The sequence below is a fragment of the Giraffa tippelskirchi genome, chromosome 7 (assembly GCF_054371585.1).
Source record: "Giraffa tippelskirchi isolate mGirTip1 chromosome 7, T2T-mGirTip1v1.2.pri, whole genome shotgun sequence".
NCBI classification, from domain to species: Eukaryota; Metazoa; Chordata; class Mammalia; order Artiodactyla; family Giraffidae; genus Giraffa; species Giraffa tippelskirchi.
Window position 1 is genome coordinate 72,178,472 of NC_137281.1, and position 13,284 is coordinate 72,191,755.

At 53.3% G+C, this 13,284-nt stretch overlaps 1 protein-coding gene across 1 annotated transcript in view; it reads right to left on the bottom strand.

Moving 5' to 3' along the window:
* Positions 1-800: 800 nt before the first annotated feature.
* CPLX2 (complexin 2) overlaps positions 801-13,284 on the bottom strand; it is an 89,882-nt gene continuing 77,398 nt past the window's right edge. Inside the window, exons 2-4 of the mRNA XM_081513752.1 lie at positions 6,002-6,120; positions 5,691-5,866; positions 801-4,932 (exon numbers count right to left, since the gene is read on the bottom strand). Of these exons, the coding sequence (XP_081369878.1) occupies positions 4,735-4,932; positions 5,691-5,866; positions 6,002-6,032 (405 nt within the window). The 5' untranslated portion in view covers positions 6,033-6,120 and the 3' untranslated portion in view covers positions 801-4,734. The remainder of the gene's footprint in view (positions 4,933-5,690; positions 5,867-6,001; positions 6,121-13,284) is intronic.

A 13,284-nucleotide genomic window follows, 5' to 3' on the forward strand; every position in this document is an offset into this window, starting at 1 on the left:
GGGGGGTGGTGTTTGGAGCACAGTTAGGTGGGGTCAGACCTAGCCAGCAGGGGTCGTATCACACATGGCCGTTTTGACAATGGTGATGTTGCCCTGTAAACCACTGAAGGGTGTTGCGCAGCAGAGTGACATGGCTAAGTCTGGGTTTTAGATGAGTCTTTTAGGAGGGATGGGGTGATGGGGAGACAGTTTAGGAGACCAGGGTGTGGGGAATGAGTGCCTATCCAAGCAGAGAGAAGAGGCTTAGCTTAAGGAAGGGTTATGTGGGGAAGGGGTAGCCAAAGGTGGTCTAGTCCTGACTCCTCAGCAAGGCCTGGCATATGTCTGTGTACAGGAGCAATGCTGAATGGCATTCTTTCTCTGTGTCCCTGGCCTCCTGCACACAGCCTAGCAGAGGTAGAAGCTCCATCAATGTTGGTGGGACAACCAGTGATGGAGTTTTGCTCACCCATGTGACTTGACTCTGTGTCAGGATGCCACACCCAAGGAACTTGTGGGAAAGGGTGGCAAGAGATGGGGTGTGGGGCTTACAGTCAGGCTGAACCACCAGGTCCTGGGATTGCCAGCTGGTTTTGAAGGGCAGGATGTGAATGGCCCTGAATCTCTGGAGCCAGCCCTCACTCTGGCCTCAGCTGGTTTCTGGGGGTCATTGCTGAAATGTCCTGGCCAGAAGTGAAGGTAAAATGGAAGGTTTTCTGGGGCCTCTCCAGCTCTATGGGCTGGCCCCCTCATCTCAGCTGGTGTCCCATGTAGCCCAGGTGGCGCCGATGGACAGAAGACGACAGACAGACCAAGCGCTACTGTACAAGGTCTTTTGTGTCATGGTGGTTTGGTACATCTTAGCATCTGCGTCATACAAAGGGGGAGCAACAGCCATGGCTTTTGGTCAGGTTCAGGGGGGCATGAAGGGGTGCCCCTCCCCTCCCCCCAGGCACTGACACAGTTAAAGGAAGCAGAGCAACAAGGACACAGCACAGATGTGGGAAAGGGGTTCCCCGACACGAGTAGGATGGTCGTCCTCACTGGGTCTCACTAGGACCCCCCTCCCCACCCGAGGGCCAGAGGAGCGCCTCTTATTCTCTTTCCAGTGAAGACAGGGGGGACCCAGGAGTGGGGAGGGAGCGGAGGCTGTCAGGGGGAGGCATGTCCTCACTGCCGGTCTGACCCCCAGGCCCCTCAAGTCAAGGGCGTGAGGGGCCCAGCAGGATGGAGCAGTGGCGTGGTGGTGGTGGGCAACCCTGCCAGCTGGGCTGCAGAGGCTCCTGGGGCTGGTGGTTTGCCCCCCTTTTACTCTAGCCAGGAGCCTTTGGGGATGCTGTCTTGCTCACCAGCTGTCTCATCTGAAAGGGACCTGAGCTGAAGTTATTCTGTCCCCTTCTCTCTCTCTGGCTCTCACCCTCTCTCACAGCCGAAAGGCTCTCTTGACCTTGCGCTTGGAGGAGCCTCCTTCGTAGTTAAGGATACCTTCCGGACCTGGATCAGAGGATGCACCTGTGTGGAAAGCCTAGCCCTCCCCAGTGTCCAGCACAGGAGACCTAGATAAGCCCCTTCTCTGCTCTCCGGTGGTCAGCTCCCAGGCGCACAGCAAGGAGGCGGCCTTCCCTGGCAGCCTGGCCTTTTGCTCTGTTCTCGCTCATGGGCACTGGTTGCTCCTTCCTTTCTCCTAGCTAGGGGATGCCTCCCTTGTGCGTTGTGTGTGTACGTGTGAATTGTGGGGTTCCTCCCTCCCTGCCCCGCCTCCTAAGTATGTCGCATGCACACAGCCCCATTTGGTGTGACATATGCTCTTCGTCCTCCCGTCAGTGGCCCTCACATCCTTCTCGCCCCATGCACTTCATGGGGCCATCCATTCTCTGCTAGAGCGCCCCACAAATACTCCGTACCCTCACAGGTGTGTTGCCCATGACATCCTCTCTGGTCACACATTAGCCTCTCTCCACAGTGAGGTCTGTGTCAGGAACGATGGTCATCGTGTTTCCCTGGACCCAGCAGTCATCCCCTGGAGGTGTATGCCCCAGCAGAAATTCTTCCCCTGTCTCCTCCTCCAGAAAGACCTCTAGTCCTGCAGCTCAGAAGCAGGCGGGAGGAGTCTGGGATGTGCACCAGCCTGAAACCAGACAGCCTGGAAGGCACTCTCCTGTGGGAAAAGCCCTGAGCGCACTCTGGGGGTGCAGAGGGGCTGTGCAGACTGTGAGGGACACCCTCTGAGGGTCTGGTGCTCCTCAGGCCTGCTTGGGATGTCTTGCATGCATGGTTAGGTTCCCCTGCTCATCTGAAGCTCCCTGGGTCTTGGTCTCCACTGCCCATCTCTCATTCTCTGTGCCTTGGTACCACCTTTGAGGTCTGTGAGCCCTTGTCAAGAGGGAGACCTTTCTAAACACCTGGGGTCCATCCCTGCATCTAGATGGAACCTACACACAGGGTCTGGGGGGGTCTGGGGCCCCAAGATTGGACCCCACCTGTTTCTGCCTCAGGCCCCTGGGGCCCCTGAGAATGACCATCCTGCCCAGGATAACAGACACAAATAGACAAGCAGACAGCAGGGGTGCAAGGTGGCTCCCCATCACAGACACAGGCAGAGACAGGCCCCCGGGGGCAGGACACAGGGCACAGCGGAGGGTGGGGGAGAAGGCGAGTCCAGGGGACTGGAGCTGCTGAGGCCCTGCTCCCCAGAGAAGGGACAGACTGGGGGACTTTTCTGGTTCCCTAAACATACGGATTGTTTTGTCTTGTCTTTAAAGTATTGCAGTCTAACTGATATGGCTTTAACTATTGGAAACAGACAGAGAAGACACATGTCTGTCTCTGAAATAAAAGCATAAATTCACTAAGATGGAAAACTTGCAGAATGCAAACTGGGGCCAATGGGGCAGGGGCTTCGGGGCAGGCAAGTCGCCCCCTCCCTGGCCCCTGCTTTTGGGGTAGGCCCTGGTGGGGGCCAACATGGCTTCTTGGGGCACTGCCTGGGTCTGCCCCAGTGGACTTCTGAGGACTTCAGGCAGGAACCCCCCAAGGGCAGGAGGACTCCAGGCCAAGGACAAGGTCTCCTGTTGGATGTGGCCACCCGTGACTAGTGGTTTTGGGTCCAAGAGCAGTCATCTTACCTATGTTCCTTTTCCCCAAGCACACATCCAGCACACAACTGCTTTTTCAGAGTCCACACACACGCATACAATAGTCTCAGCATATCTGACAGCTCTCTCAAACACATACTTTTACAACATCTAACACGTTCTTATCACTCCTGATATATACACTATTTTTGAAAACAATTGCAGAGACGAGCTAACTCACGCAAGCTGTAAAACACATATGAGATGGTTAGTTCGCACACATGACACAATCTCAACTCGTACATACCACCTCAAACAAGCATACATATGCAAGGCTGCCTAACACACATGGGTCTCTGACACAGGGATGATGACTACCACACACACAATCTCGAGACACTGTAATCATAGGGTTATGTGTATAACCTCTGGACACACAATTGCTGATACAGTCTCTGCCATGCCCACTCATGCATGGCTGGACACACACACTTTCCTCTCTCATGTGCTCCATGACTCCTTTGTTCTCACACAACTGACTGAGAAGGAGGCCTTGAAAATTTGGGATGGGGGAACAAATGTCCGTCTCACATCCCAGAGGAGAGATTGTCCTTGGCCAGTGAGATGAATGAACAGACACCTTCTGTCAAGTGGGAACTGGCTTTTCCCCCAAAGCTTGGGGCTTTGGCCAGGAAGGTCAGAAGTGGTCTTCCTGGGGACTGTGGAGCCCTGGAAGCCCGTGAACAGGACAATGTGGGGAGGAGGGGTGGTTAAGCATGGGGGCAGCTCGGCTGCACCAATGGGGGAGTCCCATGGCATGGCCATTGCTGCCCAATGGCTCCAAGTGTTTTCTGGGGGGCCTGGGCAGCCCCTTGGCTGGGCAAGCTGGGCCCAGCCTGGCAGTGGGGCTCCAGACCTAAGTGGAGTTGGTGGAGGAACAAGGGGCTGCCCTACCCTGGGGTCCCTCCATAGATGAGTCAAAGTCCATAGAGGATCCGTTTGGAGGGACTGGCTTGGCAGGGGCTGGGCCTCTTTGGGTGGGGGTGCAGAAGGGGTGCTCCTGGACTGGGTGTCATTAGAGGGAGGCAAGAAGGAGAGCCCCAGCCTCCTGCCCAGCCCCAGGCCTGGCCACAACGGAGCAGGCCAGCCTCAGGCTAGGCCCTGACAGGGCAGACTTACCCTGACTCCCTTTCTCAGAACCAGGCCACTCAACCCCTGCCCTGACCTGGAGGCCCACGGGGATTTAGAGGCCAAAGGTCAGCATGCTGGGCAGGGCTGGAATGTGTCATTGCTTTGGCTGGCTGGGGACAGTGGTCCTCCTGGCAGTGGGGCGCATGAAGGAACATATGGGGATTACCACAGCAGCACAGACCTTAGGCTTCTGGAGGGGGCCTCCAGTGCCTCCTGCATTGGGTTCAGCACCTCCTGTTGGAGAAAAGCTGTCTTCTTCTTTTCAAGCAACTTGGGAGTGAGGTGATGGAGGCGGGATACCCTGGATGAAGGGGGGCGTGAAGGAGTGCTGAGGGGGAGGAGCCCCTGGCCGGGGAAGTGGGGCAGAGGCCAACTGAGGTTTTCCCCTTCAGAACTGAGACTTAACAGAATAAAAAGAAAAGAAAGAACCAAAAAAAAATAAAAAAGAAAAGTAACAAGTGGATGGGGCCGGGGGTGGGGGGAGGGCCGGTTACTTCTTGAACATGTCCTGCAGCGGCCCGGGCAGATATTTGAGCACCGTGTCCAGGATGCTCTCCTCCTCCTCCTCCTCCTCGTCCCCGCAGCCTGCCGGGATGGCCTTCTTGGGCCGGGTCAGGCTCCCCTCGCAGGGCTGCTCCAGGGCCGCCTTCTCCTCAGCCTCCTTCTCCTCCTTCTTCTTCAGCCCATACTGGGGAGGGTAAGGGTGGAGAGGAGCGTGAACAGGGCGAGGAGAGAGCTGAGTCTCACGGTCATGCACGTGCAGCTGGGGCAGCCCATGGGAACTTGCTAAGCCTCAGGCCTCTCATCTGTAAAATGGGCATAGGGGCATCTTCCTTGTGGGACTGTGCCTGTCTTCTGTTGGTTTTTAACAAGAGAGAGACAATGCATGGGATTTCTTTTAAAATAAATACCTGCCCACATAGTTTCTCTGCTTTTGTTTGAAATCTTTCAAGATCTGAAAGCTGAAGGGTCTCCCACATGCTTGGGGCCAAATTTTGGTGACAAAAACTTGTCTTGAACTGATGCAAGGCAACTTAGAGCCTTATTTTTCTGCAGGGCAAGCAGACAAGTATTGAACTGTTTGGCACAGGGTGGCAGCTGCAAACCCACCAGAAGCGACACATAACAGTGCTCAGGGCACTATAGTCCTTCCCCCAAATATCTAAATTCTGGATTCCAAACTTGTTTGGTCTCCAGGATTTCGGGTACAAGGTTATGGACGTATAGCAGCAAACATTCGGGAGCACTTACTATGTGCACTATCTTATTTAATCTCCAAAATGGTCCTTGAGGGAGGTGTTCTGTGACATGCATTTTTCTGATGAAAAGAGTGAGGCTCAGAGAGAACTAGGGCTAAGGTGAGCACCAGGATTCAGGGAAACCCGAGGTTGTGGGGGACCTCTTTTACCCCTTACACTCCAGGATGGCCAGGAGGGTGGTGCTGACCTTGTCTCGTATCTGCTGCCGGACCTTCTCACGCTCGGCTTCCATGCGGGCGTGCTTGGCCTTGCGCTCCTCCTCTTGCTGCCGAAGTGCCTCCTGCCGCTCCTCTTCCTTCTTCTGTGCGTCAGGGTCCTTCTCCTCCTCTCCGCCCAGCATCTTCCCCATGTCCTTGGTGGCCCCTGTGGGGGAGCGGTGGGGGAGGAAGAGGGCGGAGTCATGGCGGCAAGGCTGGCATAGGGAGGTCCGGAGCACTGAGACCCCTGGGTTTGGACTGGGTAGCAGGGGGGGAATGGGGTGTAGGGCTAGGGCCTCACCTCCAAGGGCCTGCTTCATGACGAAGTCCATGCCTACAACACGGGTTAGTGTGCCCTAGCCAGCAGCTGAATTTGCATGCAGCGCTCCAGGCAGGCCTGTCTCTGGGCGATGTGGCTACCTGCAAAAAGAGGAGTTGGAGGTCAGATGGGCGAGGCCTCTGCATAGGCAGGATGGTGGAGTCAGACAGAGGAACGCCTCACTCTAGTTCAGCATCAGGCACCGTCAGTTAAAGGCTAAGACCCAGTGCTTGTTGCTTCAGGGAAAGGGGATGGAAAGGAGCTGTTTCCTGAGCACTTGCTTTGTGCGAGGCATGAGTGCGTGAGCATGCTCAGTCCCTCAGTCCTGTCCCGTCACTCTTTGCAACCCCATGGACTGTAGAGCCCACCAGGCTCCTCTGTTCATGGGATTTCCCAGGCAAGAATACTGGAGTGGGTTGTCATTTCTTCCTCCAGGGGATCTTTCTGACCCAGGGATCCAACCCATGGTTCCTGTGTCTCCTGCATTGCAGATGGATTTTTTTTTTAACTGCTGAGCTATCGGGAAGCCCTGTGCCAGGCACATATATGCTGCCAAATGACTTCTGATCCATATTTTAAAGGCTTCATCTTGTCTGTATTGTTTTAATTTGATTGAGTCCAGGAAAGCTAGAGAAAGTGCAGAATCTGGATGCAGGTGGAGCTGGGTTCTAACTGCCACCCTAACTCCTTATTTACTGTGTGGCTTCCACGCAAGTAATCCAATCTCTTTGAGCCCCCGTTCCCTCCTCTGTAAGACAGAGATGGCAGTGCCTCCTTTCTCAGGGCTGCTGTGGAGACTGGAGAGAATTCCAGCCTGGGTTGCTGCATCAAGCCCTAGGAGGAGTGAGCTTGCACTTGGGACCCCAGCAAATCAGAGGTGGAAAAATGAGAACCGCCAGCTTATATTGAACATATCCAGACTTCTGAAACTAGACAAATGGAGAAATAAGTTATTTTTATTGTATCATACATGTAAGTTTTGTGTTTTATAGCTTAATACTGATTTTTATTTTGAATTATGCATAGGTGGTTGGAGACATGGTAATCTTCTTGGGGCTTAGGCTGTTAAAGTACCAAGCACTGGGTGTTGTAAGCACTCACCTTATGTTAGTCCTCCTGTCCTTCTTCCTAAATCACCAACTTTCAGTTTCTATTATATTTTTTATTGTTATTTTTTTGCCTCAGAAGATTTTCTCCAAATAAAATCTTAATGGGAATCTCATTATGCAAAACACATAAAAATGGAACTATTCCAACAGTGGTAGGAGTGGAGGGGTAGCCTGGAGCCTTTCTCTACCCTTGGCCTCCTTCTTACGCTGTTCTTCCTGCATCCCTGAGAATTTGAACCCAGATGCTCTAACTCTCAGACACTTTCTTTTTATTTTAATTGTTCAGTTTTACTGTTGCCTTCATAGGCAAATCCACCACAAGTTCTTTCTCAGGTGTGGAGGGGGAAGTCCATGAGCTAATCAAAGTGTTGTGTGCCCTGATGGTCAACTGAAGCCAGACCTACTCCCTGAGGCCTTTTATTCTACACAGCCTTGGGGTCTTTATGCTTTGCTAGGAGGATAAAGGGATCCTAGGAAATGATGGCAGAGGAGTCAGGCCGGATATTACAACCAGGTTGAGTTCAAGGTCACTGGCTGTTTTCTGATGATGGATTTGCCTCATTTCTTTCAAAATGAGAAAACATATCGACAGACTGAGATCTTTTCATACAATGGGTCCCAGAAGTTTGTCTGAGGACTTCTACATGATCAGATCACCTGATAGGTTGTTTTGAGGAGAGAAAGTCGTGATGGAGTTGAAAACCACCCTCAGGGCCTGTGGTGTCAGACACACCTAGTTTGAAATCCTGCCCCCCTCAACCCCGCCCACCCCCAGTCCTCACTGGCTGTGGCTCCCTGGGAAAGCTTCAGCTTGTTCCCTGCAAAATGAAGGAGTGTTACAGGTTAACCCTGCACTGATGTTAGAAGGGGAAGATAAGATACTGGTCAGGTGCCTGATGTGTGGCAGGTCCTCCTTAATGTCAGCCATCTCTGACTGCATGTTTATAAAGACACTCCAGAAAGGAACAGGATTTCCAGGAAATGCAGGAGAACCCACCCTGATCCAGAATTCTGAGTTTGAAGGCGGCTCAGCTCAGTCAATCAAGATGTTTTCATTTGACTAAAAATATTGTAAAGAGACTGCATTTCTAAGAACAGGAAACGAATAATAATCAAATGATTTCAGGAACTCTTGGGTTCCTCCTGTGTGTTTACATGCAGCTCAAGGAATTGCCAGGTGGTGGTAGAGGACGCAGGAGTCTAATTTGAGATGTTTCAAATTGGTCCACAGGGCACCTGGGCTTTAGTTCCTGCCTCATCCCTAACTTGCTGATCTGGCAAGTCTCTCTCCAAAGTCAGATGATCTACTGGGCCCTTTTCCCAGCTCTTCTGTTGAAGCGGTTCTGAAGCATTTGAACTGCTCCCCACCCCACTGCCTCCTCAAAACCTCTCTCCTTTCTTGCTTCTGTGACTCCGTTCTTTCCTCTCCTCCTGCTCCTTCTTCCCTCCCTTCATTTGCTGCTTCTTTTCTTCCTCTTGTCTCTTCAAAGTGAGTCCTCCAGGACTCTGACCTCGGTCCTTATCTCTTTTTCGTCTCTAATCTTTCTCTGGGGGAACTCACCCTTTCCAGGGGCTTTAATGGGCACTAACACTATGGCACATCTCATCTGGGCACCAGACCACATATTCAGTCATCCAGTAAGCATTAGTGGAGCCCCACCTACTGCTTGTCAGGCAGTGTGTTAGGCACTGGGTAGATAACAGTGAATAAGACAGACTAAGTCCTGGCCTTGTGCAGATTACATTTGGGGGTGCGTGTGAGTGAGTGTGTGTGTGTGCACGCATGTGTGTGTGTGAAATAGGCAAATTAGTCAAGAAATACACTTGTCTCCCTCTTGAATGCCTCCTCCTGAGTGTCCCATGGCACCACGCATACTCAACATGCCACCTCTCTATCACCAAACCATCTCCTTCTCCAGACTCCTCTGTTTTCTGCATTCATTCAGAAAACTTTGATTACCACCGCCCACTACCCTGCATGCAAAGCAATCAACTCAAGGACTGGAGTCTTCTCCATGCTACACCCCTGTCACTCCAGGTGCCTCATACTCCCAGCTTGCCGGGATCATGTAGCCCAGCTTCTTGGGTCCACCACCAAGGTCCTGCGGCTGACTCCCAGCACGGCCCTTTCAGCTGCTGAGCTGTTTCTTCACCCTGGTGAGACTCTCCCTAACCAATTTCTTAAGGCCCAACCTACTCCTTCCTCATCCCTCTCAGCAGGTGATTTCCTTCTCACTCTGTGCGGTGTGGTGCACCTGAAGGCTCAGGAGGTCTGCAGTCAGACACATCTGACTCAGATCCCAGATCTGCCGCTTTTTAGCTGTGTGATAGTGAATAATCGACATAACCTCTCTGAGTCTCGGTCTTCTTTATAGAGTGAGGATTATAATACCCTTTTGAAGGCTTAGAAATAATCTATGGAATGCAGTTGGCATAGGATGGAAGTTCAGTAAATGGTATCATTATCAAAACAATTAATGTTTTGGTAGTGTAAACTCCTGCATCCCCGCCCCCCCAACTCCCAAGGGAGAAAAGTCTCCCTCCCCCCCACCCCCACCGAAGCCTATCCATCTGCCTTAGCTTCAGAGTTTCTCTCTTTGCATCTTCTCCTTGATCCATTTATTACTCCTGTTCTCTCACACCTTCAGTCTCTTCTCCACAGGTGTCTTTCATCCCCTTCCTTCTCCAGCTCCTGCTCTGACTCCCATCTCTCTCTTAATCTCTGCCTCCTGGCTTTGCGATCAAGTGGTCTCCCCTTGGTGTCACCACTTTTCCATCTCCGAGTCAAACCCTTTGTCTCTGTGAGATCAGAGACGTGTGACTGCTGCCCTTGCCGCTGAAGCTGCCCTGGCCGGAGTTGCCAGAGTCCTCCTGATCACCGGACACAGGAGTGCTTCCATGGCCCTCCTCCCCCTCCTCCTCCATCCCTCTGCAGCATCAGAGGCCAGTGAAGACCCCTCACCCCCCCTTTCACTCACTCTGCTTTTTTCAACCTTCTTCTTGAATCTCCTGAATTCCGTGACACAGCCCTCCTGTGGTCATCATCCTACTTTTCAGATGGTCTTCCTCTGTCTTCTGCTGACTCCCCTCCATGGCCCCTCCCTCCCCCACTGTCTCCCCGGGAACTTTCACCTCCCCTTAATGGTTTATGCCCTTCTTCAACCTTCTCTCTCTCCCCAAACCTGTGCATTTAACTCTCTGCTAGATAGTCTCATTTTGGATCTATCCAAAGCTCAGTCTCATCCTCACCTCTTTTTCCCCTTACCCCCACCAACCACCTTTTCCTTAGCATGCCTTGTTTCCATGGCCTCAGTGGAAAACTCCAGAGTCAGTGAATGCTTCATTCATCCCTTCACTCACTCACACTACAAATGTTCTTTGAGCATCTTCTGTCTGCCAGGCATTGTTCTGGGTGCTGGGCTGCGGCAGGGAACAAGGGAGTCATCGCATTTGGTCTCACAGCATTCAGTCAGCTGGGGAGGTAGACGCTGAACAAATACCGCAAAGGGAATTGGCAAGTTATAATTGGGATGGCCTTCTGAGGGAGAAGTCCAGGGATTATAGCTTCATAGTGTTTCCTGCATCCACACATCCCCTGTCCTATGGCTGCTAATGCCTTGGTTCAGAGCCTCAGTGTTCTGAATTTGCACATAACCTCTAACTCTATCCCTTCCCTACCTTTCATCCATCCTCCACAAGGCTGTCCGATTAATCTTCCTAAAGGGCAGATGTGCTCATGCAAACATACCCTGCAATGGCTCCCCATGGCCTGGTTAAACTAACTAGAGTCCTTGTGCTGACCTTCAAGTCCTGCACAGTCTAGCATCTGCCTGCCTCACCATTTATTTCCCATTCCTTTAATGTGGCTCGGTATCAGCTATACCGCCACATGTATCCTTTCCAGAAACTCCTGGGCATCTGTTCAAGCTATTTCCACAGCCGTGGAACCTCTTAGCCTCATCTCTGCCAGTTCAAGCCCTGGCCTCTCAACTTAGGGTGACCTTGAGCAAATGACTTCATCTTTCCTCATCTGTAAGATGGGGACAATAACACCTATGCCCAATTCATGTTGTAAGCATTAAATGAAATAATGCAAATAAAGTGATCAGTCCAGCACTTGGCACATAGTAGGTGCTCAGTACATATTAGCTGTCATCATCATCACCATCAGCAGCAGCATTAATTTTCAAAGTTTCCCTTCATACATCACTCTTCCCATAAAATTTCCCAGATATCCCTGGTGAAATGTGATGGAGTCTTCCTCTTCTGAGACCCATGGCACTTTCTCGGGCAACCCTGCCTGTCTGGATCATGCACTCTGTCCACCTATGCGTCATTTCCTTCCCAGGCACTCTGAAATCTTCCCAGGGCAGGGCTTGTATCTTGTGCTTTTTTTTTTTTCTTTCCCAGAATCTACAACCTCTCCTAGCTAATGGTAGAGCCTCAGGACATGTTTGCTGGATTGAATTGAATGTTGTGTGTTGGCGAGTATGTGAGAGTGTACCCGTTCAAGGTATGCTCCTGCGTGTCTGAACTTAGGCATCTTTGTGATTCTGCGTGAGCGTGTATGCAGGCGTGTGTGTGGATATTTTGCCATATGCCTGGAGGAGTGCTGAGGTCCGGCAGGTTGCCTGCAGTTGATGATTTTGGCCAGACCGCCAGGAGGCGCTCCTCAGCGGGTCTGCGGGAAGCTTGGTCGATCCCTGCGCGGGAAGGGCGATGGTGGTGGTGGTAGAGGGGACGTTAGGCTGGGGGAGGGGATGCAAGGAGGGGTGGGGGAGGGATGCTGCTGCAGCACCGGGTTTCCTTGCCCTTAGCGCGCCCGGGATGCAGCACGCGCCTTCAGCTTCCGCTCCCAGACTCTCCCAACCCATCCCAGCCCGAAGGCAGCTGAGGCACCTCCTCAGGCTCGACCATCTAGCCCCAGGCAGTTTTTAGGACTGGGCCCCGCTATCTGACAAGCAGACTCGAGCACCTGCAGTGTTTGTCCTTGTGACTGTTTATCCGTTTTTGTTTCTTTTCTTTCTTTTTTTCTCCCCTTTAATAGCTCATGTCCGGGCCATATTCACTGCAACTCGATTCAACACTCATTTGCTTTTTGCGGGGGACTCTATGTGAATGGCGGTACAATGACAAGGGATGTCCCCCTACCCCCCTCCCCACCCCCACCCCATGCTAGAAGGGAGAGCACTAGGGGAGAGAAAGGAGCAGTGGAGGGTGGGAATGGGTAAGCAACTGGCTCCTGGAGAAAAGCGGAAGAGGCGGGGGCTTCGTAATTCTCCCAGCAGAAGAGGGGGACAGAAATCCTGGCGCCCCTCGATCGGTCCCCCGCGGAGATCAACGTAGCCGGCTGCTCTACCCGGAGCTCGTGGTTGGCCACTGAAAAGCGCCCCTCCCAACCGCCCCCCAACACTCAGAGCTCCAACCTCAAGACCTGGCCGGGTCTCAAACTTTGCTGAGGAGGGGGCAAAGTAGGGCCGGCGACCGTCCTAACTGACCCCAGGCAGCGGACAGGGGCAGCCTCAACCCCGGCTCCTCCTCCTCCCATGACAAATAGAGTCCTCTCGATCCCCCACCCCCAGTCGACGTGTAGGCTCTCCTCCCCACCACCGTTGGTCTGTCCGCCCCACTCCCGCCGCCCTCTGACTCACTCCGATACCCGAACCGTACCCCTTGGCGGGTTGGGTGGGGGGCTCCCTCTTCCTGGGTGAAGAGGGCCCTGGCGGTCTCCAGGTTAACCACAAACCCGAAGTAGCTTAGATTGACGTGCCCCCATCCCTCCGCCAAGAGCTCGAAGTTGTTCTCTAGGTTCAAGACTTGAGTCGCCCGCCGCCTTCGGGGCGGTCCCGGCTCTCCGGGAGCCGGGCAGTTTTGGGTTTCTGCCGGAGGGTCTCCGGCTCAGGGACCCACCCCTCCTTCCCAGTTGGCTACGGCTTCGCAGCCTTTCCCTCCCGCCTGCAGGCGTCCCCTCCTCGCGGGGAGCTGTCCTTTCAGCACCACCGCGAGCGTGCCCTGGCGGGGTCGGGGCGGGGGTGTCCCTGCTGCGGCCGCGCAGCCTCCGTTTCCAGCGCCCGGGTAGTCGTGGCGAGCTGTCCCCCCGAAAGCGGTACTCCGCAGCTTCCCTGGCTGCGCTGCGGCCTCGAGGCGAGAGCCCAG